Raw genomic sequence first — 25,025 nt, 5'->3', positions numbered from 1 at the left:
CCAGGGACACAGGGATTGGACGAAGAGACTGCACGCGCGCACTCTCCCCCCCCCTGCCTCCTCCAACCGCCGCTCCCGGCCGGTCACTGCAGGGCACGTCAGGGAAGCGAGGGTGGAGGCCGGCGGAGGCCTCCTCCTCACAACCCTCCCTGGCCCGTGAGAGGAGCGGCGGGAGGCCGCGAAGCAGCGGCGGCGAGGTAGGCGTTTGTGTCCCGCGTCCTTCCTGCCTGCTGCCTTTGGCCCCCGGAACCTCTTCGGCCGAGGGGCGGGCGCCTCTTGAGGGGGTGCAGAGTGGAGGTAGTGAGAATGTCCTATGGAGGAGGGAGAAAGGTTGTTTTCTGCTGCTCCAGAGAAGCGGACACGGAGCAGCGGATTCAAACTACAAGAAAGAAGATTCCACCTAAACATTAGGAAGAACTTCCTGACAGTAAGAGTTGTTCGGCAGTGGAATTTGCTGCCAAGGAGTGGGGTGGAGTCTCCTTCTTTGGAGGTCTTTAAGCAGAGGCTTGACAGGCATATGTCAAGAATGCTTGGATGGTGTTTCCTGCTTGGCAGGGGGTTGGACTGGATGGCTCTTCCAACTCTATGATTCTATGATTAGGAAGAACTTCCTGACAGTAAGAGCTGTTCGGCAGTGGAATTTGCTGCCAAGGAGTGGGGTGGAGTCTCCTTCTTTGGAGGTCTTTAAGCAGAGGCTTGACAGGCATATGTCAAGAATGCTTTGATGGTGTTTCCTGCTCGGCAGGGGGTTGGACTGGATGGCCCTTGTGGTCTCTTCCAACTCTATGATTCTATAAAAAAATTCCTTCAGTAGCACCTTAAAGACCAACTAAGTTTATATTTTGGTATGAGCTTTCGTGTGCATGCACACTTCTTCAGATACCTGAAGGTATTCTTAGTGTGCATGCACACGAAAGCTCATACCAAAATATAAACTTAGTTGGTCTTTAAGGTGCTACTGAAGGAATTTTTTTATTTTGCTTCGACTCAGACCAACACGGCTACCTACCTGTAACTAGATCTATGATTCTATGATCACCAAATTAATGAAATGTTTAAAATGGATAAAAAAAGTTGGTTTTCAAATGCAAAAGTCTAAATTAGAAACAGAATTGTTAGATTCTAAAAGTAAAAATTAATCAAAAATGCACAATGTCTTGTTGGAATGGCATACAAAAGACGAGCAAACAAAAAGTGCGACGATAAAATGGGCAAATGATGTGGGGCACAACATCATGGTGGAGGATTGGGAAAGGTTATGGAAGCAAAACATGAAATTTACCGCGAGTGCAGTTTCAAAAGAAAATTTAATGAAAATGACGTATAGATGGTATCTGACTCCGGTAAAGCTAGCTAAGATTTACCATAAACAAGACAATAAGTGCTGGAAATGTAAAAAGCAAGAGGGAACTTTCTTCCACATGTGGTGGATGTGCCCCCAAGTGAGAGACTTCTGGGAAAAGATTTATAATGAACTGGAAAAAGTGCTGAAAAGCACCTTTGCTAAGAAACCAGAGGCCTTCTTACTTGGGATAACAGGGGATTATATCCCCAAGAAAGATGTGGTTTTCTTTTTTGTATGCCACAACAGCAGCGAGAATACGATTGGCAAAGAATTGGAAGAATGAAGAATTGCCAACTGTGGATGAATGGCAGAAGAAATTGATAGAATATATGGAACTGTCTGAGTTGACGGGGAGTGAAAAAGCAGCGGAAGAAGAAATTTAGAATTTATTTGAAAAATAAGCATGTAATAGACTGATTTAATGGCAGTGAGGGAGATACAAGGAAGTTGTAGATTACACAAAGGTTTGAAAATAAGCATTGCTAGAAGATAGGGATATTATAATTAAGAAGTAAAATATAGATTGAGCGTTTAAAAGATAAGATATAATAGATATAGTAATATGGTAATATTGAAGCAAATTTAGAATCATAGAATCGTAGAGTTGGAAGAGACCACAAGGGCCATCCAGTCCAACCCCCTGCCAAGCAGGAAACACCATCAAAGCATTCTTGACATATGCCTGTCAAGCCTCTGCTTAAAGACCTCCAAAGGAGGAGACTCCACCACACTCCTTGGTAGCAAATTCCACTGCCGAACAGCTCTTACTGTCAGGAAGTTCTTCCTAATGTTGAGGTGGAATCTTCTTTCTTGTAGTTTGAATCCATTGCTATGTGTCCGCTTCTCTGGAGCAGCAGAAAACAACCTTTCTCCCTCCTCTATATGACATCCTTTCGTATATTTGAACATGGCTATCATATCACCCCTTAACCTTCTCTTCTCCAGGCTAAATCGATGTAAGATTTAGAATTTACTAAATATGAAATGAAAAAGAAGCGCAGCAAGAGGTGGGAGAGGAAGTCAATAGATTAGAAATAAGGTTTATAAGCAAGAATTTTGATTTTTGTGTTTTTTGTATTTTGTATTTTTTGTATTTTTGTATTTTTTGTATCTAGTGTGTTTTGTATTTTTGTATGTGTGAAAATCTTTAATAAATATATATTTTTTTAAGAGTCTAAAGCAAGGGTCTTACCTCTTTCTCGTGCTCCGTTCTCATGCTGGGGTTCGCATTGACTTCCATCAAGATTGGCTTCAGGTTTTTCATCAGCAGAATGTCAAATCCTAAAATCTTTAGACAAGAAACAACAGCGCTTTTTTAAAAATTATTTTTAAAAAGACATTTCCAAGCTCCCCTATGCTGGACATTTTCAGAATCAGCCCTACAGTTAATCTCTAAATGGAATCAATGTGTCTGCTGGATAAAATGGCTGCATTCACACGTCACATGCAATTAATATGGTTTACCCATAGCTGCCAAGTCTCCCGTTTTCCCCGGGAAACCCCCGTTTTTACTTACCTTTTTCCCGGTGGTCCCCCGTATCACTTCGTCTCCCGTTTTTCTCCGTTATTTTCTCCTGCCGGCGGCCATTTTTTTCCCTTTCCGATTTGCCCTTCTATGGGCACCAGAAATGGCCGCCGCCAGCTTCAAAAGCCGCATGTACCCATGTCCGGAAGTGCATAGTCGCCACGTCCGGTGTTGGCGGCGGCCATTTTGGTGCCCATAGATGGGCGGGGCGTCACCGGAAGTTGCGCCGGAGCACTTCCTGACATGCGCGCAAGCGACTTTCGAAGCCGCCGGCGGCCATTTTGGGTGCCCATAGAAGGGCAAAGCGACACCGGAAGTTACATCGACGCAACTTCCGGTGTCAAATGGCTGCCGGTCCCGGATTCTGCAGTCCGGAACTTGGAAGGTAAGGCTTTACCACGAATGGGCAAGTGGTTCCTGCCTCAATCTTCTCTTAGCACCCTGATGGCGAACCTATGGGGTATTTATTTTTAAAAAAATAATTATTATTTTTTGGTTTATTAAATACAGTTATATATTACAATTACAGTGGTGCCTCGCTAGACGAAATTAATTCGTTCCACGGGTCTTTTCTTATAGCGAAAAATTCGTCTAGCGAATCCCATAGGAATGCATTGAAATTTTTTTTGCCCATAGGAACGCATTAATTGAATTTCTTTTTTTTTTATTTTTTTATTTTTTAATTAAACACAAACAAAACAAAAGACACACACAAACAAAAATTTCATAATCTGAATTTCGTCTCTAATCATTGTGTTTGACTTCCTCGGTTCCTCCTTACTGCGATTCATAACATATTAATCTGTTAGCAATTTCTACTTCATATTCCTCTTTAACTTTGATTCCATATATTTATATCTTAATCCATCCATAACCTTAATAAATATTACAATTTTCCTTCAACACAAATCTGTTTTCATAAGCTGCAGCTCCCTGTTTCTATCAAAAACCCTTTCTTGTTACTCTATTTCTATATTATTCTTATTCTTATTACTCTATTTCTATATTATTCTATTTTATATATTACTCTATTTCTATATTATTCTTTTTCAAAGAGTCTTTAAAACTTCTTCCACCGTTTTTTCTCGCTGGTCTCAAAGTCTCCCGGTCAGGTCGGCTAATTCCATGTATTCCGCATTAATTGAACTTCAATGCATTCCTATGGGAAACCGCGATTCGCTAGACGGATTTTTCGTAAAACCCATTCGTCTAGCGAGGCAAGCTCCGCTCGAAAAATCCTTTCGTTCAGCGGAAATTTCGTTAAGCGGGGCCTTCGTTAAGCGAGGCACCACTGTATACATTTTTTGTTATTTAAACTCTAAATATCATGAAATTATGGGGTTTTTCTCGAAGTGACACACCACCCGAGTTATGCTCAGTTTTTTGACGAAATTTTGGCACACCAAGCTCAAAAGGTTGCCCATCACTGTCTTAGCGTGATCAACAAACCATGATTAAGCCCCAAGGGGACGGTGTTGGGAGCCTAAAAAAAAACCAGGAGGGCACCATTAAACCATTAAGCCCATAGGGGACGGTGTTGGGAGCCTAAAAAAAAACCAGGAGGGCACCAGCTGAGGAAGGCTGGCAAAATGTAAAGAAATACTCTAACAGGGTTAATTCTCAGATTTGCACCATTTAAAGAATATATATATATATATCGAGTAGTATCAATGCAAAGCAGTAAGTAGGTTTGAGATTATTTTTTGCAATATATTTTAGTAAGCAGCTATCTTCTGACATTTTGTTAAAGAAATAAATGAAATAGGATGTTGTTGTTTAGTCGTTTCGTCGTGTCCGACTCTTCGTGACCCCATGGACCAGAGCACGCCATGAATGAAGTGGGATAGCTGTGTTATATTGCATTGATTTATTTAATTGGTACGCTGCCCGTTGTCTGAAGAGCTCAGGCAGTTCACAAAATAAAATTACAAGATATTAATAATAATAATAATAATAATTTATTATTTATACCCCGCCCATCTGGCTGGGTTTCCCCAGCCACTCTGGGCGGCTTCCAACAAAATATTAAAATACAGAAATCCATCAGACATTAAAAGCTTCCCTAAACAGGGCTGCCTTGAGATGCCTTCTAAAGGTCTGGTAATTGTTATTCTCTTTGACCTCTGGTGGGAGGGTGTTCCACAGGGCGGGCGCCACCACCGAGAAGGCCCTCTGCCTGGTTCCCCGCAACTTGGCTTCTCGCAACGAGGGAACCGCCAGAAGGCCCTCGGTGCTGGACCTCAGTGTCCGGGCAGAATGATGGGGGTGGAGACGCTCCTTCAGTACTTCCTGACAGTAAGAGCTGTTCGGCAGTGGGATTTGCTGCCAAGGAGTGTGGTGGAGTCTCCTTCTTTGGAGGTCTTTAACGATGGGGGTGGAGACGCTCCTTCAGGTATACTGGACCGAGGCCGTTTAGGGCTTTCAAGGTCGGCACCAACACTTTGAACTGTGCTCGGAAACGTACTGGGAGCCAATGTATAAAACATAAAATACATAACAAAAACCGGTAGGATGTTAATCAGACCACGGCATGGTTGAAAAGGAATGTTTTCACCTGGCACCTAAAGGCGTATAATGAAGCAGCCAGACGGGCCTCACTGGGGAGAGCATTCCACAAACGGGGAATGGTACATAGAATCATAGAATCGTCGAGTTGGAAGAGACCCCAAGGGCCATCCAGTCCAACCCCCTGCCAAGCAGGAAACACCATCCAAGCATTCTTGACATATGCCTGTCAAGCCATTGTATTGTATCCTTCTAGAGGTGTTGTCCAAGTCCTCTATGATTCTATGATTAGGAGGAACTTCCTGACAGTAAGAGCTGTTCGACAGTGGAATTTGCTGCCAAGGAGTGTGGCCCTTGTGGTCCCTTCCAACTCTACGATTCTATGATTCTATGAAATTTCCTTGTGACATCAGTCTGAAACATTCATTGGTGGTCAGGGTCTGCCCATGCGATGCCCACCCAACCAGAAGGCCACACAGGGCAAGGAACTTAAGATGCCCTCACACAGAAAAGGGTGGCGAATGGGAGTTGGAGGGCCAAATAGGAGGAGAGAAGGAGAGAAGGAGACCAGTCTAGGAGGAAGGAAAGCGCTGTTCCTCAGGCCCAGCCCAGTAGATATATATAGTCAGCAGCACTTTCCACAAAGTCATGAGGTCATAGAATCATAGAGTTGGAAGAGACCCCAAGGGCCATCCAGTCCAACCCCCTGCCGAGCAGGAAACACCATCAAAGCATTCTTGACATATGCCTGTCGAGCCTCTGCTTAAAGACATCCAAAGAAGGAGACTCTGCCACACTCCTTGGTAGCAAATCCCACTGCCGAACAGCTCTTACTGTCAGGAAGTTCCTCCTAATCATAGAATCGTAGAGTTGGAAGAGACCACAAGGGCCATCCAGTCCAACCCCCTGCCAAGCAGGAAACACCATCAAAGCATTCTTGACATATGCCTGTCAAGCCTCTGCTTAAAGACCTCCAAAGAAGGAGACTCCACCACACTCCTTGGCAGCAAATTCCACTGCCGAACAGCTCTGACTGTCAGGAAGTTCTTCCTAATGTTGAGGTGGAATCTTCTTTCTTGAAGTTTGAATCCATTGCTCCGTGTCCGCTTCTCTGGAGCAGCAGAAAACAACCTTTCTTCCTCCTCTAGAATCCTAGAGTTGGAAGAGACCCCAAGGGCCATCCAGTCCAACCCCCTGCCGAGCAGGAAACACCATCAAAGCATTCCTGACAGATGGCTGTCCAGCCTCCGCTTAAAGACCTCCATAGAAGGAGACTCCACCACACTCCTTGGTAGCAAATTCCACTGCCAAACAGCTCTTACTGTCAGGAAGTTCTTCCTAATATTTAGTCTCTTATTGAAGCCACCTAAGCCAGTGAGCCCCCATGGTATCTTGTGGCAGTGAGTTGCATCATTTGCTTGAACCTGCTGCCTATCAACTTAATTGGATGGTCCTCAATTCTAGTATTGCAAGGCGGGGGAATCATAGAATCGTAGAGTTGGAAGAGACCACAAGGGCCATCCAGTCCAACCCCCTGCCAAGCAGGAAACACCATCAAAGTATTCTTGACATATGCCTGTCAAGCCTCTGCTTAAAGACCTCCAAAGAAGGAGACTCCACCACACTCCTTGGCAGCAAATTCCACTGCCGAACAGCTCTGACTGTCAGGAAGTTCTTCCTAATGTTGAGGTGGAATCTTCTTTCTTGTAGCTTGAATCCATTGCTCCGTGTCCGCTTCTCTGGAGCAGCAGAAAACAACCTTTCTCCCTCCTCTATATGACATCCTTTCATATATTTGAACATGGAATATTTATGGAGATGTCAATGCTTCTATTATTCTATCTCATTATATATTGTAACTATAGCACATCTTGATGTAACTTTGATATATTCTTCTCTTTTGCATGTGATTTGTTTCTGTAGTTCTTAGTGTTGCTTAATATGCTTTAGGGATTTATTTAATTATGTTACTTAAAGTGGAGTTATTCCGATGGTCAGCAGCAGATGTAGTAGTATTGCTTGGCTTGAATGCGGACTGTATTATATTTCTTATATTGACTCCTTTGCAACGGGATTTTTAGACCACTTAAGTTTTCTGCTGAAATGTGAAGCGGCATATAAATTAAAATGCATGAAATGAAACTTGGTTTGGATATTGAATCAGCCTTTTTTTTATCCACAGGATAGACGTTTTATAAGTTATGCTACAGCAGCACCAAGGCTACTAATAGCAAAAGATTGGAAGTCTCAAAGGGTACCAACTAAGGAGGAATGGCAAATTAAAGTAACGAACTATTGCAATTGGGCTGTGAAATATGAAGAAGTAAAGGGAACAAAGAAAGAAGATGGTGCGAAAAATTGGAAATCATTCATGGACTATATTAAGTGCCAGGCGGAAAAAACCAAACCTATTTCAGGACTGGTTACAGGTAGGTAGCCGTGTTGGTCTGGATCGAAGTAAAATAAAAAAATTCCTTCAGTAGCACCTTAAAGACCAACTAAGTTTTTATTTTGGTATGAGCTTTCGTGTGCATGCACACTTCTTCAGATACAGTGAAATGGAAGTTTCCAGGCACTTATGTAGAGAAGGGGTGGGGAGGGGTGGGGATGGGGAGGGGGGATCACTCAGAAGGGTGGTGGAAATGGGTGATTGACTGACTGATAGCTGTTGATGACCGCAAACGACTGCAAATGGTTTTGCATGAAAAAGCAAGGGTTGAGATGGCTGAAGATCGCTTATCATGTATAATGAGATAAGAACCCGATATCTCTGTTCAAACCAGGTCCCTCCATGGTTTTGAGCTTGGTGATAAGTTGCAATTCAGCAACTTCTCTTTCCAGTCTATTTCTGAAATTCTTTTGTAGTAAGACAGCTACTTTGAGATCTTGTATAGAATGTCCTGGGAGATTGAAGTGTTCTCCTACTGGTTTTTCTGTCTTCTGGTTCCTGATGTCAGATTTATGTCCATTTATCCTTTGGCGTAGGGTTTGGCCTGTTTGTCCAATATAGAGAGCTGAAGGGCACTGTTGGCATTTGATGGCATACACAATGTTAGAGGATGAGCAATTAAATAGTCCTGAGATGGTATGTTGGATGTTGTTGGGGCCAGTGATGGTGTTGTCCGGGTGTATGTGGCAGCAAAGTTGGCATCTGGGTTTATTGCAGGCTCTGGTACCAGTGTCCATGTTAAGTCTGGTGGTTGTATTATTGTGGGTGAGGAGTTGTTTAAGATTGGGTGGCTGTCTGTAGGCAATGAAAGGTCTTCCTCCCAGAGCTTGAGAAAGGGAGCGGTCATTGTCCAGGAGAGGCTGTAGATCTCTGATGATGCGTTGTACTGTTTTAGCTTGGGAGCTGTATGTGATGACTAGTGGTGTTCTGTTATTTTCTTTTTTGGGTCTGTCTTGCAGCAGGTTCTCTCTAGGTATCTGTCTGGCTCTGTTGATCTGTTGTTTAACTTCATCAGGTGGATATTTTAGTTCTAAAAAGGTTTGCTGTAGATCTCTAACCCTAACCCTAACCCTATTTCAGGACTGTTAAACGCTCAAAAAGCAACATGGCAGAGAGAGAGGAAAAAGAGAAGAGGACATAAAAGGAAAGAAATGGGAAAATAGGATAGAAAGAATGCACAAAAAGTGTAGAGGATCAGGAAAATAAATGGTATGTTGTTGAAAAAGAAATTAAAAGGTGCAGAAGGAAAACTGTCAAGACAGTTAAGTGAAGGTTGAGAAGAAGGGGAAGGGGTGGGGGGGGATGGGGGGAATTCAATAAAACAAATTGGTAAGGATTTGATGTATTTTAAATGTTGGTTAACTGTATGGATATATATGTTTTTTGTTTCTTATCTTCTTTTTTCTCCTGTGCATTTGCAGACTTTGTGTAATGACTTGCAATAATCAAATAAACTTTCTTTAAAAAGAAAAGAAAAAAAGAATCAGCCTTTTTTTTTTTTGATGCTCTCGCTGATTAAACTGCTGATTTTACACCACCTTGGTTTGTTTCTTCATTTCCAAACTTGACAAGATACAAAGCTGACACAGAGACGAGACGTAAGTGCTCAGTCAATTGCCCTGATTCAAATCAACCCACCCTATCCAGAATCTACCCAGGGCACACTTTTAATAAAAGAAGAACAGGAGAAGAATCGGCTGGATTAGGCCAAACGAGGGCCATCTAGTCCAGCATCCTGTTCTCACAATAACCAACCAGATGCCCATTATGGGAAGCCGGCAAGAAGGACCGGAGCGCAAGAGCACCCCTTCCTTCCTTCCTGCAGTTTCCAGCATCTTGTCTTCGGAAGCATTATTGCCATTGGCCATGGAGGCAATGAATTCGTCCAATCCTCTTTTCATAGAATCGTAGAGTTGGAAGAGACCCCAAGGGCCATCCTGTCCAACCCCCTGCCGAGCAGGAAACACCATCAAAGCATTCTTGACATATGCCTGTCAAGCCTCTGCTTAAAGACCTCCAAAGGCGGAGACTCCACCACACTCCTTGGCAGCAAAATCCACTGCCGAATGGCTCTGACTGTCAGGAAGTTCTTCCTAATCATAGAATCATAGAGTTGGAAGAGACCACAAGGGTCATCCAGTCCAACCCCCTGCCAAGCAGGAAACACCATCAAAGCATTCTTGACATATGCCTGTCAAGCCTCTGCTTAAAGACCTCCAAAGAAGGAGACCACTGTATTCCGCTCTGGTCAGACCTCACCTGGAGTACTGTGTCCAGTTCTGGGCACCACAGTTCAAGAAGGATCCTGACAAGCTGGAACGTGTCCAGAAGAGGGCAACCAAAATGGTCAAAGGCCTGGAAACGATGCCTTATGAGGAACGGCTTAGGGAGCTGGGTATGTTTAGCCTGGAGGAGAGAAGGTGAAGGGGTGATATGATAGCCATGTTCAAATATATAAAAGGATGTCACATAGAGGAGGGTGAAAGGTTGTTTTCTGCTGCTCCAGAGAAGCGGACACGGAGCAATGGATTCAAACTTCAAGAAAGAAGATTCCACCTCAACATCAGGAAGAACTTCCTGAAAGTCAGAGCTCTTCGGCAGTGGGATTTGCTGCCAAGGAGTGTGGTGGAGTCTCCTTCTTTGGAGGTCTTTAAGCAGAGGCTTGACAGCCACCTGTCAGGAATGCTTTGATGGTGTTTCCTCCTTGGCAGGGGGGTTGGACTGGATGGCCCTTGGGGTCTCTTCCAACTCTACGATTCTATGATTCACCCCACCCGTTCCGGCCTTTTCGTGACGTGTTAAGGGACAAATTTGTGTCACTTCTGGGTTCGGCACTGCGTGCGATCGCACATCTTTCGGGCGCACGTTAATCGGTTGTTGCCTATAGTGCCCTACCAAAGATTGCTACCATAGATTGCTAAAAGCAAAGGTTTGCTACGTTTACAACAAGGTGGTTTCCTGGTGGAAGGAGAAGGTAAGGGGCGGGGGGAGAGAGAGAGAGAGAGATTGCTCCGAGACGGGTTCCACAGGACAGTATTTTGACTGCAGGTTTTGAGACAATAATTGACAAATTGTGACTGTGGCAGTTCCTCTTGGCTTTAATGGCACAGCCTGCTCACATAATCACAGCTCTTTTCGGGTCCGAATGGCATGAACTGCCATTTTGCAAAGGTCAGGAGGAGCTACTGAGATTTCAGCTCATCCTGACCCACACTGGCAAAAACAACAAGAAGAAAACAGAAGAGAAAATGAATGTATTTTCTGATTTAAGCAAGCTGAGGGAGGGAGGGAGGGAGTCAGAAGAATCACAGAATCATAGAGTTGGAAGAGACCCCGAGGGCCATCCAGTCCAACCCCCTGCCAAGCAGGAAACACCATCAAAGCATTCTTGACATATGCCTGTCAAGCCTCTGCTTAAAGACCTCCAAAGGAGGAGACTCCACCACACTCCTTGGCAGCAAATCCCACTGCCGAACAGCTCTGACTGTCAGGAAGTTCTTCCTAATGTTGAGGTGGAATCTTCTTTCTTGTAGTTTGAATCCATTGCTCCGTGTCCGCTTCTCTGGAGCAGCAGAAAACAACCTTTCTCCCTCCTCCATATGACATCCTTTCATATATTTGGACATGGCTATCATATCACCCCTTAACCTTCTCTTCTCCAGGCTAAACATACCCAGCTCCCTAAGCCGTTCCTCATAAGGCATCGTTTCCAGGCCTTTGACCATTTTGGTTGTCCTCTTCTGGACACATTCCAGCTTGTCAGTATCCTTCTTGAACTGGGGTGCCCAGAACTGGACACAGTACTCCAGGTGAGGTCTGACCAGAGCAGAATACAGTGGTACTATTACTTCCCTTGATCTAGCTGCTATACTCCTCTTGATGCAGCCCAGAATTGCATTGGCTTTTTGAGCTGCTGCATCACACTGCTGACTCATGTCAAGTTTGTGGTCTACCAAGACTCCTGGATCCTTTTCACATGTACTGTTTGTCGTCTACCAAGACTCCTAGATCCTTTTCACATGTACTGCTCTCAAGCCAGGTGTCACCCATCCTGTATTTGTGATTATGGTCTTATATCCTGTCTGCATAAAAATAACAAACCTCTATAAAAAGAACAAGTCTGAAAATGGACAAACAAACCAAGGTTGCATCTGTTGATGAGGGATACGTCTGCAAGAACTTCTGTTGCCTTAAATGATTTTCTTGGAACATTTGGGACAGATAAAAGAAAATGCACATGGCAGAATTAAACTGTGGAACTCACTTCCACAGGAGGCAGTGTTGGCCACCCCCTTGGCTGGCTTCAAAAGAAGATCGGACAAATTCACGGAGGAGACAAGGCCATCAATGTCCACTAGCCACGGTTGGAGGCAGCAATGGAAACCACTGGAAGGGAGAGGGCTCAAATTCTACTTGCAGCTTTCTCAGTGGAGGTATATTGCTAGCCACCATGAAAACAGGACGCTACACTAGGCGGGGGCCCCTGGGCCTGATCCAGAAGGGCATTTCTTATGTTCTTAGACTTACGCACCCTCAAATGCCCTCTAGTCTAAATCAAATGCCCTCTAGTCTAAATGCCCTCTAGTCTAAATGGCTCACCTGGAAGCAAGAAGGCCCCGGTTTTCCGGCAGGGATATCGGACTGGTGGTAAATTTTCAGGTTAGGGACCATGGCAATCACAGTCTTGATGACCAGGGAAACGATGTTTTCCGTGAGATCCTCGAGGTCGACGCCGCCGGAGGACAACCTATTGAGGACGCTGGAAAAGGTCTGCTTGCTGCCCGTGTTGGCGCTGTCGGAGTGGACAAAGTTCCCGCTGTGGACGTTGAGGGAGTAGTTGGTGAGGTGCATGAAGACCTGGTGGAGGTTCTTGTGGGTCGGCTCCTGGTAGCGCTCCGTGCAGAAGCGGCAGAGGCCGTCCTTGGCGACGTAGAACTCCAGCGGGTCCAGAGACTTCAGCAGGACGTAGAGGCGGATGTCGAACTTCAGGCTGTCGATGAGAAAGGGTTGGGACACGTACTCCTGGACCACCGCAGGTCGGGGGGGCCGGGCGCTCCCCGTCCCCTGGATGTCGGCGGGCTCCTTAATGAGGTAGATTCCGTCCCCCTGGCACCCGCCGTCAGGTTTCACAATGAATATGGGCTTCCACCTGGGGTTGGCTTCTTTCATCATCTGGACCTGAAAGGGAACAAGAGGGGAAAAGAACGTCTGTTACCTTTTGCCCCTTCTTGGTCCTAGACGGGCATAAATTATTTTATTCGTTCATTCATTCATTCATTCATTCAATACATACATACATACCCCGCCTTTCTCCATGGCAAGGATTTGAGGCAGCTTACAGATAAAAGTGGGACCCAGGTGCATAGCTGCCAAGTTATCCCCTTTTTTTTTTCAAAATTTTTTTATTCTTTTTAACATTAATAAAGTAACAATACAATAACAAAAACAAGTAGAAGAATACATATACACACAAATACAAGTTATCCCTTTTTTTAAAGGGATTTTCCATTATGCTGAATAGGCTTCCTCGCGAGAAAAGGGAAAATTTAGAATCATAGAATCCTAGAGTTGGAAGAGACCCCGAGGGCCATCCAGTCCAACCCCCTGCCAAGCAGGAAACGCCATCCAAGCATTCCTGACAGATGGCTGTCAAGCCTCTGCTTAAAGACCTCCAGAGAAGGAGACTCCACCACACTCCTTGGCAGCAAATTCCACTGCCGAACAGCTCTTACTGTCAGGAAGTTCTTCCTAATGTTTAGGTGGTTATACTATTAGAATAATAGAATCCTAGAGTTGGAAGAGACCACGGGGGCCATCCAGTCCAACCCCCTGCCAAGCAGGAAACACCATCAAAGCATTCCTGACAGATGCCTGTCGAGCCTCTGCTTCAAGACCTCCAAAGGAGGAGACTCCGCCCCACTCCTTGGCAGCAAATCCCACTGCCGAACAGCTCTTACTGTCAGGAAGTTCGTCCTAATCATAGAATCCTAGAGTTGGAAGAGACCCCAAGGGCCATCCAGTCCAACCCCCTGCCAAGCAGGAAACGCCATCCAAGCATTCCTGACAGATGGCTGTCAAGCCTCTGCTTAAAGACCTCCAAAGGAGGAGACTCCACCACACTCCTTGGTAGCAAATTCCACTGCCGAACAGCTCTTACTGTCTCTAACTTGGCAGCTATGCCCAGGTGGCGCTGTGGGTTAAACCACTGAGCCTAGGGCGTGCCGATCAGAAGGTCGGCGGTTCGAATCCCCGCGGCGGGGTGAGCTCCCCTCGCTCGGTCCCAGCTCCTGCCAACCTAGCAGTTCGAAAGCACGTCAAAAGTGCAAGTAGGTAAATAGGAACCGCTACAGCGGGGAAGGTAAACGGCGTTTCCGTGCGCTGCTCTGGTTCGCCAGAAGCGGCTTTGCCATGCTGGCCACATGACCTGGAAGCTGTACGCCGGCTCCCTCGGCCAATAATGCGAGATGAGCGCGCAACCCCAGAGTCGGTCACGGCTGGACCTAATGGTCAGGGGTCCCTTGACCTTTACCTTACAGATAAAAGTAAGAACAGCTCAAAACATGGGGGTGAAAAATTTACCGACCCACCTACCCTCTCTCCCTGACTAAGTCAGCAACTTACTCGGGGCTTACATTCCAGGGAGGTACAGTATTGGCCCACCTGAAAATAGAATCATAGAATCCTAGAGTTGGAAGAGACCCCAAGGGCCATCCAGTCCAACCCCCTGCCAAGCAGGAAACACCATCCAAGCATTCTTGACATATGCCTGTCAAGCCTCTGCTTAAAGACCCCCAAAGAAGGAGACTCCACCACACTCCTTGGCAGCAAATCCCACTGCCGAACAGCTCTTACTGTCAGGAAGTTCTTCCTAATGTTTAGGCGGTTAAGTTCTTCCTAATGTTGAGGTGGAATCTTCAAAGCAACAGGAGTCCTGTTGCTTAAACCAAGGTATATGAGAGCTGCCTGCAGGTATTCATAAGAGGGACAAGTGGCACTTTGCGTGTGCTCAGAGGCTACTCCCCTTGCTCAGTGAAACACAATAGGATCCAGCCCCAGGGGATCCACATTCAGTCCTGCTTCCTTTCTGTGTGTGCATTTGGCAAGCCTTTAACTATGGCCTCCCTAAATTAAATTCATAGAATCATAGAATCATAGAGTTGGAAGAGACCCCAAGGGCCATCCAGTCCAATCCCCTGCCGAGCAGGAAACACCATCCAAGCATTCTTGACATATGCCTGTCAAGCCTCTGCTTAAAGACCTCCAAAGAAGGAGACTCCACCACACTCCTTGGCAGCAAATTCCACTGCCGAACAGCTCTTACTGTCAGGAAGTTCTTCCTAATGTTGAGGTGGAATCTTCTTTCTTGAAGTTTGAATCCATTGCTCCGTGTCCGCTTCTCCGGAGCAGCAGAAAACAACCTTTCTCCCTCCTCTATATGACATCCTTTCATATATTTCATAGAATCATAGAATCATAGAGTTGGAAGAGACCACCAGGGCCATCCAGTCCAACCCCCTGCCGAGCAGGAAACACCATCCAAGCATTCTTGACATATGCCTGCCAAGCCTCTGCTTAAAGACCCCCAAAGAAGGAGACTCCACCACACTCCTTGGCAGCAAATCCCACTGCCGAACAGCTCTTACTGTCAGGAAGTTCTTCCTAATGTTTAGGTGGTTAAGTTCTTCCTAATGTTGAGGTGGAATCTTCAAAGCAACAGGAGTCCTGTTGCTTAAACCAAGGTATATGAGAGCTGCCTGCAGGTATTCATAAGAGGGACAGTGGCACTTTGCGTGTGCTCAGAGGCTACTCCCCTTGCTCAGTGAAACACAATAAGATCCAGCCCCAGGGGATCCACATTCAGTCCTGCTTCCTTTCTGTGTGTGCATTTGGCAAGCCTTTAACTATGGCCTCCCTAAATTAAATTCATAGAATCATAGAATCATAGAGTTGGAAGAGACCCCAAGGGCCATCCAGTCCAACCCCCTGCCGAGCAGGAAACACCATCAAAGCATTCCTGGCGTATGGCTGTCAAGCCTCTGCTTAAAGACCTCCAAAGAAGGAGACTCCACCACACTCCTTGGCAGCAAATTCCACTGCCGAACAGCTCTTACTTGAACCTGCTGCCATCCAACTTAATTGGATGATCCTCAATTCTAGTATTGCAAGGCGGGGGAATCATAGAATCCTAGAGTTGGAAGAGACCACCAGGGCCATCCAGTCCAACCCCCTGCCAAGCAGGACACACCATCAAAGCATTCTTGACATATGCCTGTCAAGCCTATGCTTCAAGACCTCCAAAGAAGGAGACTCCACCACACTCCTTGGCAGCAAATTCCACTGCCGAACAGCTCTTACTGTCAGGAAGTTCTTCCTAATGTTTAGGTGGTTATACTATTAGAATCATAGAATCATAGAGTTGGAAGAGACCACAAGGGCCATCCAGTCCAACCCCCTGCCAAACAGGAAACACCATCATAGAATCATAGAATCATAGAATCGTAGAGTTGGAAGAGACCCCAAGGGCCATCCAGTCCAACCCCCTGCCGAGCAGGAAACACCATCAAAGCATTCCTGACATATGCCTGTCAAGCCTCTGCTTAAAGACCCCCAAAGAAGGAGACTCCACCACACTCCTTGGCAGCAAATTCCACTGCCGAACAGCTCTTACTGTCAGGAAGTTCTTCCTAATGTTGAGGTGGAATCTTCTTTCTTGAAGTTTGAATCCATTGCTCCGTGTCCGCTTCTCTGGAGCAGCAGAAAACAACCTTTCTCCCTCCTCTATATGACATCCTTTCATATATTTCATAGAATCATAGAATCATAGAGTTGGAAGAGACCCCAAGGGCCATCCAGTCCAACCCCCTGCACAAGTGAGTGGGCTGCACAAGTGAGTGTGCCTGGGTTTGAGTAAAGAAACCAAACCCGGTTGAATTTCTGCCTGCTTTACTAAGGGTAGTCAGAGGCTTGCAACCTCGTAACAGGGCGGAGAGCTATCCCTTTTAGGCTCCCTGGCCAGCTGCAAGTGAGAAAGGGTGGTGGCGGCGAACTACTGGGAAATTGTTTTGACTACGGCTCACAAGAGACGTGCCGAGTTGTGCGTTTCCCACAAGCTGCTCAAGTCAGGAGATTGGCGGGGAGGGGCAAGTGAGAGCCACCGGCCATTGCAAAATAATTCAACAACAATAATTGAAAACACTTTAAAGAATGAAAATCGGTGAGAAACCAAAAAGAAAGTCAGCATTCCAAATACCTAGGCAAGCTGGAAAAAAAGTCGAAAAAAGGCCGTTTTTGGCAGGAGCTGAAGCACAACAAAGACAACCTTCCTGGTATCGAGAGGCCATACTAAAACGTCAACTTCTTTCGAATCTCAAAGACCTTAGCGGAGATAGCCCACCTCTGCGAGGAAAATGGGAAACTCCTCTGGCAGGATCCAGGAGCGCGGGTAGAAGTCATATTCCTCGGGGAAGAGTTCCTGCATCATCCGCATGGCACGGCTCAGGGAGATCTTCCGAACCACCTCGGTCATGCCTGGGGAAGAAGGTCAAGCGTGAGCAGGGCCTCAACAACTGGAAACTCTTGGACAAAAGGGGGCATTGGGCGAGGAACGGCTTAGGGAGCTGGGTATGTCTAGCCTGGAGAAGAGAAGGTGAAGGGGTGATATGATAGCCATGTTCAAATAAACGAAAGGATGTTATATGGAGGAGGGAGAAAGGTTGTCTTCTGCTGCTCCAGAGAAGCGGACACGGAGCAATGGATTCAAACTACAAGAAAGAAAATTCCACCTAAACATTAGGAAGAACTTCCTGACAGTAAGAGCTGTTCGGCAGTGGGATTTGCTGCCAAGGAGTGTGGTGGAGTCTCCTTCTTTGGAGATCTTTAAGCTTTATAGGTCCAAACCTTCGAATTGGGCCTGGAAGCTAATTGGCAGTAAGAGCTGTTCGGCAGTGGAATTTGCTGCCAAGGAGTGTGGTGGCGTCTCCTTCTTTGGAGATCTTTAAGCTTTATAGGTCCAAACCTTGGAATTGGGCCTGGAAGCTAATTGGCAGTAAGAGCTGTTCGGCAGTGGAGTTTGCTGCCAAGGAGTGTGGTGGCGTCTCCTTCTTTGGAGATCTTTAAGCTTTATAGGTCCAAACCTTCGAATTGGGCCTGGAAGCTAATTGGCAGTAAGAGCTGTTCGGCAGTGGAGTTTGCTGCCAAGGAGTGTGGTGGCGTCTCCTTCTTTGGAGATCTTTAAGCTTTATAGGTCCAAACCTTGGAATTGGGCCTGGAAGCTAATTGGCAGTAAGAGCTGTTCGGCAGTGGAGTTTGCTGCCAAGGAGTGTGGTGGCGTCTCCTTCTTTGGAGATCTTTAAGCTTTATAGGTCCAAACCTTGGAATTGGGCCTGGAAGCTAATTGGCAGTAAGAGCTGTTCGGCAGTGGAGTTTGCTGCCAAGGAGTGTGGTGGAGTCTCCTTCTTTGGAGATCTTTAAGCTTTATAGGTCCAAACCTTCGAATTGGGCCTGGAAGCTAATTGGCAGTAAGAGCTGTTTGGCAGTGGGATTTGCTGCCAAGGAGTGTGGTGGCGTCTCCTTCTTTGGAGATCTTTAAGCTTTATAGGTCCAAACCTTCGAATTGGGCCTGGAAGCTAATTGGCAGTAAGAGCTGTTTGGCAGTGGGATTTGCTGCCAAGGAGTGTGGTGGCGTCTCCTTCTTTGGAGATCTTTAAGCTTTATAGGTCCAAACCTTCGAATTGGGCCTGGAAGCTAATTGGCAGTAAGAGCTGTTCAGCAGTGGAGTTTGCTACCAAGGAGTGTGGTGGAGTCTCCTCCTTTGGAGGTCTTTAAGCAGAGGCTTGACAGGCATATGTCAAGAATGCTTTGATGGTGTTTCCTGCTCGGTAGAGGGTTGGACTGGATGGCCCTTGTGGTCTCTTCCAACTCTACGATTCTATGATTCTATGATCTTTATCAATGACTTGGACGATGGGCTTGAGGGCATCCTGAGCAAGTTGGCAGATGACACCAAATTAGGAGGGGTGGCTAATACCCCAGAGGACAGGATCACACCTCAAAATGACCTTAATAGATTAGACAAATATATAAAAGGATGTCCTATAGAGGCGGGTGAAAGGTTGTTTTCTGCTGCTCCAGAGAAGCGGACACGGAGCAATGGATTCAAACCACAAGAAAGAAGATTCCACCCAAACATTAGGAAGAACTTCCTGACAGTCAGAGCTGTTCGGCAGTGGGCTTTGCCGCCAAGGAGCGTGGCGGAGTCTCCTTCTTTGGAGGTCTTTAAGCGGAGGCTTGACAAGGCATATGTCAAGAATGCTTTGATGGTGTTTCCAATCTAGGCCTAGAACACAGCATTTTGGGCAATGAGTGAAAATGTTGCCATTGACCAGCAGGCTAGTTTTTGCACTCATGCTCAGGGACACATTCTGGTCTGCTTAAGAACGGTGCAGATATGGTATGTGACAGGGGAATCCGGGGGGGGGGGATACATCCTGGGGAGGAATCCCAGGTCTGAGGTTTTGCACCCCTGGACCAGAGGGCTTAAGTGCCACGCCTGCGCCAGGAGCTCGATCCTGCATGAAAAGGACATAGAATCATAGAATCCTAGAGTTGGAAGAGACCCCGAGGGCCATCCAGTCCAACCCCCTGCCAAGCAGGAAGCACCATCAAAGCATTCTTGACATATGCCTGTCAAGCATCCGCTTAAAGACCTCCCAAGAAGGAGACTCCACCACACTCCTTGGCAGCAAATCCCACTGCCGAACAGCTCTGACTGTCAGGGTGTTCTTCCTAATCATAGAATCCTAGAGTTGGAAGAGACCCCGAGGGCCATCCAGTCCAACCCCCTGCCAAGCAGGAAGCACCATCAAAGCATTCTTGACATATGCCTGTCAAGCATCCGCTTAAAGACCTCCAAAGAAGGAGACTCCACCACACTCCTTGGCAGCAAATCCCACTGCCGAACAGCTCTTACTGTCAGGATGTTCTTCCTAAGGTTGAGGTGGAATCTTCAAAGCAACAGGAGTCCTGTTGCTTAAACCAAGGTATATGAGAGCTGCCTGCAAGGTATTCATAAGAGGGAGAGTGGCACTTTGCGTGTGCTCAGAGGCTACTCCCCTTGCTCAGTGAAACACAATAGGATCCAGCCCCAGGGGATCCACATTCAGTCCTGCTTCCTTTCTGGGTGTGCATTTGGCAAGCCTTTAACTATGGCCTCCCTAAATTAAATTCATAGAATCATAGAATCGTAGAGTTGGAAGAGACCCCAAGGGCCATCCAGTCCAACCGCCTGCCAAGCAGGAAACACCATCAAAGCATTCTTGACATATGCCTGTCAAGCCTCTGCTTAAAGACCTCCCAAGAAGGAGACTCCACCACACTCCTTGGCAGCAAATCCCACTGCCGAACAGCTCTTACTGTCAGGAAGTTCTTCCTAATCATAGAATCCTAGAGTTGGAAGAGACCCCGAGGGCCATCCAGTCCAACCCCCTGCCAAGCAGGAAACACCATCAAAGCATTCTTGACATATGGCTGTCAAGCCTCTGCTTAAAGACCTCCCAAGAAGGAGACTCCACCACACTCCTCGGCAGCAAATCCCACTGCCAAACAGCTCTTACTGCCAATTAGCTTCCAGGCCCAATTCGAAGGTTTGGACCTATAAAGCTTAAAGATCTCCAAAGAAGGAGACTCCACCACACTCCTCGGCAGCAAATCCCACTGCCGAACAGCTCTTACTGTCAGGAAATTCTTCCTAATGTTGAGGTGGAATCTTCTTTCTTGAAGTTGGAATCCATTGCTCCGTGTCCGCTTCTCTGGAGCAGCAGAAAACAACCTTTCACCCTCTTCTATATGACATTTGAACATGGCTATCATATCACCCCCTTCACCTTCTCTTCTCCAGGCTAAACATACCCAGCTCCCTAAGCCGTTCCTCATAAGGCATCGTTTCCAAGCCTTTGACCATTTGGGTTGCCCTCTTCTGGACACGTCCAAGGACAAGTTTGGGCCGGCCGGTATTCAGTGTTGGTTTTATACATGGCCGGGAATCGGGCAGGACAGTTCCAATTACACATAAAGCGCTTTGGTCCTTTTAAGGGAGAAAGAGGGTCGACTGAAGAAGGGTTAGGTGAACGGAGGAAAAGCAAAGTGCGGATCTAATTAATGGAGTTGGTTTGGGTCCTAGACCCCGAGCAGGAGAAAAGAAGCTTGCTCCACTCTCCCATGAGAAAACCCTTCCGGGACCTGAAGAGGGCTTGTCCGTCTGTGAAGACAGAAAACACCACAAAGGGCCCCCCCTTTCCTTGTACAATTGCTTCTTTTCTTTTCTTTATTTTTTTACAGTAATTTTTCCTTCGTTTTCACATAACAGATATATCACCGGTTTTTACATTTTCAACAAAGTTGTAACACTTTTTAACATACAAATAAAATAAAACGGATAACGTACAAAGAGACTTCCACACCTACTTTTGCTGTGTGTGTTTTTTTTTAAGGATCAATTTCTGTTTTCTGCAGTTTGTTCCTCTTTATTGTTAGACTAGTTTCCTTTCTATTTTGTTTTTTTTTTTATGTTCCATTTTATAAAAATACGTTTGTTCGTCGCTGATTTTCTTTCATTGTATATACATTGTAATTTGTCTTTTTCCTAAAATGAAGCCAATAAAGAGTTTTTATTTCCAACTATGAGGTGTCTTTATTTGTCAATATTTTCAATTCCCAATTTTTCCCAACTTTTCCCCATTCTTTCTCCTACAACTTGCTACCCTACTGTCTCAATCTAGATGTCAATTCCGCAATTCCCATATACGCCATCATTCTCCTACGCCACTCCTGTATCGTTGGAACTTAACCCTAACCCTAACCCTAACCTTAGCACAAGTGTGGAAGCAAGATCATAGAATCATAGAATCATAGAGTTGGAAGAGACCCTGAGGGCCATCCAGTCCAACCCCCTGCCAAGCAGGAAACACCATCCAAGCATTCTTGACATATGCCTGTCAAGCCTCCGCTTAAAGACCTCCAAAGAAGGAGACTCCGCCAAACTCCTTGGCAGCAAATCCCACTGCCGAACAGCTCTTACTGTCAGGAAGTTCTTCCTAATGTTGAGGTGGAATCTTCTTTCTTGTAGCTTGAATCCATTGCTCCGTGTCCGCTTCTCTGGAGCAGCAGAAAACAACCTTTCTCCCTCCTCTATATGACATCCTTTCATATATTTGAACATGGAATATTTATGGAGATGTCAATGATTCTATTATTCTATCTCGTTATATATTGTAACTATAGCACATCTCGATGTAACTTTGATATATTCTTCTCTTTTGCATGTGATTTGTTTCTGTAGTTCTTAGTGTTGCTTAATATGCTTTAGAGATTTATTTAATTATGTTACTTAAAGTGGAGTCCCTCATACTGGAAGAGACCACAAGGGCCATCCAGTCCAACCCCCCTGCCAAGCAGGAAACACCATCAAAGCATTCCTGACAGATGGCTGTCAAGCCTCTGCTTAAAGACCTCCAAAGAAGGAGACTCCGCCACACTCCTTGGCAGCAAATTCCACTGCCGAACAGCTCTAACTGTCAGGAAGTTCTTCCTAATGTTGAGGTGGAATCTTCTTTCTTGAAGTTTGAATCCTATTGATGCAGCCCAGAATTGCATTGGCTTTTTGAGCTGCTGCATCACACTGCTGACTCATTTCAAGTTGGTGGTCTACCAGGACTCCTAGATCCTTTTCACATGTACTGCTCTCAAGCCAGGTGTCCCCCATCCTGTATTTGTGACTTTCATTTTTTTTTTTTTGCCCTTACATTTCTCCTCGTTCAAATTCATCTTGTTTGCTTTGGCCCAGTTGTCTAATCTGTTCAGGTCATTTGGAAGTGCGATCCTGCCCTCTGGGGTATTGGCCACCCCTCCCAATTTGGTGCCGCCTGCCAACTTGCTCAGGATGCCCTCAAGCCCACCATCCAAGTCATTGATCAAGATGTTGATGAAGACTGGGCCCAAGACAGAACCCTGTGGCACCATCCTGTATCGTTGGAACTTAACCCTAGCCCTGGCACAAGTGTGGAAGCAAGATCAAGTTCCTACAATTGGCTTCTTTCAAATGAGCGGCGCAAAGAGATCTCTTACCTGGAAATTTGTTGACCTGGCCCGAGTAGATGGCATTATCGTGAAACGAGACCCCGTGCCAGTAAATGTCGCAGGGTATGCGGCGGCCAAATGGAAACTGGAGCAAAGAGATAAGAGACAAACACCTTTGAAGCGAATGCTACACGCAAGTAAGAAGCGATTGAGATATGCAATTCGATCGCCTGCGTTGACATGGGAGAAAGTCCCATTGGGCAGAGGAGGATTTACTTCCGAGCAGGCAGTTAACAGGATTGGTGGGCACATCGCCCCTTCTCTGTGATCTGGAAGATGCTTTCATCCTCTGACTCCCTGCGCCCGATTCCTCAAAAGGGAGCAGCACTGGACTCAGTTCTCATGGAAGAATCATAGAGTTGGAAGAGACCCCAAGGGTCATCCAGTCCAACCCCCCTGCCAAGCAGGAAACACCATCAAAGCATTCTTGACGTATGGCTGTCAAGCCTCTGCTTAAAGACCTCCAAGGAAGGAGACTCCACCACACTCCTTGGTAGCAAATTCCACTGCCGAACACCTCTTACTGTCAGGAAGTTCATAGAATCATAGAATCATAGAGTTGGAAGAGACCACAAGGGCCATCCAGTCCAACCCCCTGCCAAGCAGGAAACACCATCAAAGCATTCTTGACAGATGCCTGTCAAGACCTCCAAGGAAGGAGACTCCACCACACTTCCTTGGCAGCAAATCCCACTGCTGAACAGCTCTTACTGTCAGGAAGTTCTTCCTAATCATAGAATCCTAGAGTCGGAAGAGACCACAAGGGCCATCCAGTCCAACCCCCCTGCCAAGCAGGAAACACCATCAAAGCATTCTTGACATATGGCTGTCAAGCCTCTGCTTAAAGACCTCCAAAGAAGGAGACTCCACCACACTCCTTGGCAGCAAATCCCACTGCCGAACGGCTCTGACTGTCAGGAAGTTCTTCCTAATCATAGAATCATAGAGTCGGAAGAGACCACAAGGGTTCTTCCTAAGGTTGAGGTGGAATCTTCAAAGCAACAGGAGGCCTGTTGCTTAAACCAAGGTATATGAGAGCTGCCTGCAGATATTCATAAGAGGAAGAGTGGCACTTTGCGTGTGCTCAGAGGCTACTCCCCTTGCTCAGTGAAACACAATAGGATCCAGCCCCAGGGGATCCACATTCAGTCCTGCTTCCTTTCTGGGTGTGCATTTGGCAAGCCTTTAACTATGGCCTCCCTAAATTAAATTCATAGAATCATAGAATCACAGAGTTGGAAGAGACCCCAAGGGCCATCCAGTCCAACCCCCTGCCAAGCAGGAAACACCATCAAAGCATTCTTGACATGTGCCTGTCAAGCCTCTGCTTAAAGACCTCCAAGGAAGGAGACTCCACCACACTCCTTGGCAGCAAATCCCACTGCCGAACAGCTCTTACTGTCAGGAAGTTCTTCCTAATCATAGAATCCTAGAGTCGGAAGAGACCACAAGGGCCATCCAGTCCAACCCCCTGCCAAGCAGGAAACACCATCAAAGCATTCTTGACAGATGCCTGTCAAGACCTCCAAGGAAGGAGACTCCACCACACTCCTTGGCAGCAAATCCCACTGCCGAACAGCTCTTACTGTCAGGAAGTTCTTCCTAATCATAGAATCATAGAGTCGGAAGAGACCACAAGGGCCATCCAGTCCAACCCCCTGCCAAGCAGGAAACACTATCAAAGCATTCTTGACATATGCCTGTCAAGCCTCTGCTTAAAGACCTCCCAAGAAGGAGACTCCACCACACTCCTTGGCAGCAAATCCCACTGCCGAACAGCTCTTACTGTCAGGAAGTTCTTCCTGATGTTGAGGTGGAATCTTCGTTCTTGAAGTTTGAATCCATTGCTCCGTGTCCGCTTCTCTGGAGCAGCAGAAAACAACCTTTCTCCCTCCTCCATATGATATCCTTTCATATATTTGAACATGGCTATCATATCACCCCTTCACCTTCTCTTCTCCAGGCTAAACATACCCAGCTCCCTAAGCCGTTCCTCATAAGGCATCGTTTCCAGGCCTTTGACCATTTTGGTTGCCCTCTTCTGGACACGTTCCAGCTTGTCAGTATCC

General features: G+C 46.3%; 1 protein-coding gene across 2 annotated transcripts in view; it reads right to left on the bottom strand.

The window, feature by feature from the left end:
- TTLL11 (tubulin tyrosine ligase like 11) overlaps positions 1-23,447 on the bottom strand; it is a 59,503-nt gene extending 36,056 nt beyond the window's left edge. The window contains exons 1-4 of one of the 2 annotated variants that reach the window (XM_060270148.1): positions 22,945-23,444; positions 17,219-17,352; positions 12,424-13,002; positions 2,538-2,633 (exon numbers count right to left, since the gene is read on the bottom strand). In XM_060270148.1, the coding sequence (XP_060126131.1) occupies positions 2,538-2,633; positions 12,424-13,002; positions 17,219-17,350 (807 nt within the window). In that variant the 5' untranslated portion in view covers positions 17,351-17,352; positions 22,945-23,444. Of the gene's footprint in view, positions 1-2,537; positions 2,634-12,423; positions 13,003-17,218; positions 17,353-22,944 lie in introns of both variants that reach the window. The other variant, XM_060270147.1, reaches the window with a different exon arrangement.
- Between the last annotated feature and the right edge of the window lie 1,578 nt (positions 23,448-25,025).

The sequence above is a fragment of the Zootoca vivipara genome, chromosome Z (assembly GCF_963506605.1).
Source record: "Zootoca vivipara chromosome Z, rZooViv1.1, whole genome shotgun sequence".
NCBI lineage: Eukaryota > Metazoa > Chordata > Lepidosauria > Squamata > Lacertidae > Zootoca > Zootoca vivipara.
Note: the sequence above shows the minus strand (reverse complement) of the source record. Positions and strands in the feature narration are given on the sequence as shown.